General features: G+C 31.7%; 1 protein-coding gene across 1 annotated transcript in view; it reads left to right on the forward strand.

Moving 5' to 3' along the window:
• The window catches only part of LOC109544825 (valine--tRNA ligase), a 13,074-nt gene that overhangs the window by 7,217 nt on the left and 4,052 nt on the right, over positions 1 to 1,805 (forward strand). The window contains exon 6 of the mRNA XM_048669278.1: positions 744 to 956. Coding sequence (XP_048525235.1) covers positions 744 to 956 — 213 coding nt within the window. The remainder of the gene's footprint in view (positions 1 to 743; positions 957 to 1,805) is intronic.

Here is a 1,805-nt window from a genome sequence, read left to right on the forward strand (position 1 = left end):
AAATTTTGTTAATTTGTTAATCAAAACACCATATTTTCAGTATTTCATAAGGGTCTCAGGTTTTAGTAGTAAGAAGATTTACTTTTACATGCCCTTACTATTCTGCTGCGGGCACGCAAAATTTATATTCATTCAATTTGGAATATACCGTAGCATGTATATTACCGGAATATTACATATTATACATTCATGTATATTACCGGAATATTTGTTTTCAACATACTATGTATATTCACCTGCACATATACACAATATGTACATACCTGGCATGTTCATCTGCACATATACCCAATATGTACATATATGTACATACCTAGGTGTTTTGCACACCTTTGTGCTTTAGTGCGCTGAGGATTACTGCTTGCCTTTTTATTTCGCTTTTTATAGATGATTGATTGGATGATTGCTGATTTATTTATTTCTATTTATTGATTATTATTAGATTGACAACTTCACTTTTCCATTGTTACACACCAAAAAACACCAGCACAAAAATAATGATAGTACGCCGAACTGACACGTTCATAAATGTTCTATCCGCGCCAACACTAGGATATACTTTTTATGAACTTTGATGAATATACATGCATGTATATTCCACGAACATTCATGTTAGGAATGTTCAGCTATGTATATTCCCGCAATGTTCTGTATATTTTTTGAACATTCTGGGATATTCATAGAATATCAAATGCTATTTGGGAATTTGGGTCTAAGTTTAAAAAAACTGTTCCCTATTTCAGGTGGATAAAGTCGAGCTTCCCGGTCGTACATTTATTTCGGTGCCAGGATATGAGGAGAAAATCGAGTTTGGAGTGCTGGTTCATTTCGCCTATCAAGTGGAGGGTACAAGCGAAAAGCTGGTAGTGGCCACTACGCGAATTGAGACTATGCTAGGCGATACTGCAATAGCTGTCCACCCTAAAGATGAAAGATACAAGCACTTGCATGGGAAGGTAACTGTTTTTGCTTATTAAAAGCCTTCCGTTCAGTTAAATCAAATTGTATATACTTTCCTGACTGTGTTTCAATTCCAAATCAAAATAAATTCCTGGGTTTCAGTCATTTATTGTCTCTATTTATCAATTAAAACACGTTTCGGTGCATTTTTCCACCATCATCAGTTTTTCTAAAATAACAGATAGTTTAAAAAAAAATTCATTAATTTAAAAAACAACCACAGTTCGTCAACAGCCTCATCATAACACACATTATTTTTCTTTGTATTCTGAGGATATTATTTTTGCTTTGCAAAATTATTCAATATACCGGGTGTTCTATGTACCGTAATATTCTATGTTTATTTCATTTAATGAATGTATGATATACTGAGCTAAGGTTGTCGTTTTGTGTTATCAAAATCAAAATTATGCTACTTCCGTTGTGCATGCTGTGCTAATGCTGTACCATTTTCGTTATTTTTTCTTAGGCTATACTTATGTTCGTATATTCTTTTCTTTAGATATTGTCCTGTTTGACCTATGTATTTGTTATCACAATTCAAACAGTCTATTTTGTAAATTACATTAGGCGTGTCTAACTTGTCAATCCTAAGTTTAAATTTTGTGAAACATTCATTTGCTAAGGTGTTTTTAGTTTTTTCTACTATGTTGATATTATGTGGTTTGAATATATTTTTTATTTTTGTGTTAATTTCCGGAATATATGGTAATGATATATACTTGATATCACCTTCTCTTCTTTTATCTATGTTTTTCCATTTAGTTGAATTGTATATTTTATTTATCCTTTGCTTTATGATTGGTTCGAAAAATGACCTTGGATAGTTGTTTATTAATAATATA

This window comes from Dendroctonus ponderosae, unplaced genomic scaffold (assembly GCF_020466585.1).
Source record: "Dendroctonus ponderosae isolate FM_Combo_2020 unplaced genomic scaffold, Dpon_F_20191213v2 Dpon_F_20191213_8, whole genome shotgun sequence".
Lineage (NCBI taxonomy): Eukaryota > Metazoa > Arthropoda > Insecta > Coleoptera > Curculionidae > Dendroctonus > Dendroctonus ponderosae.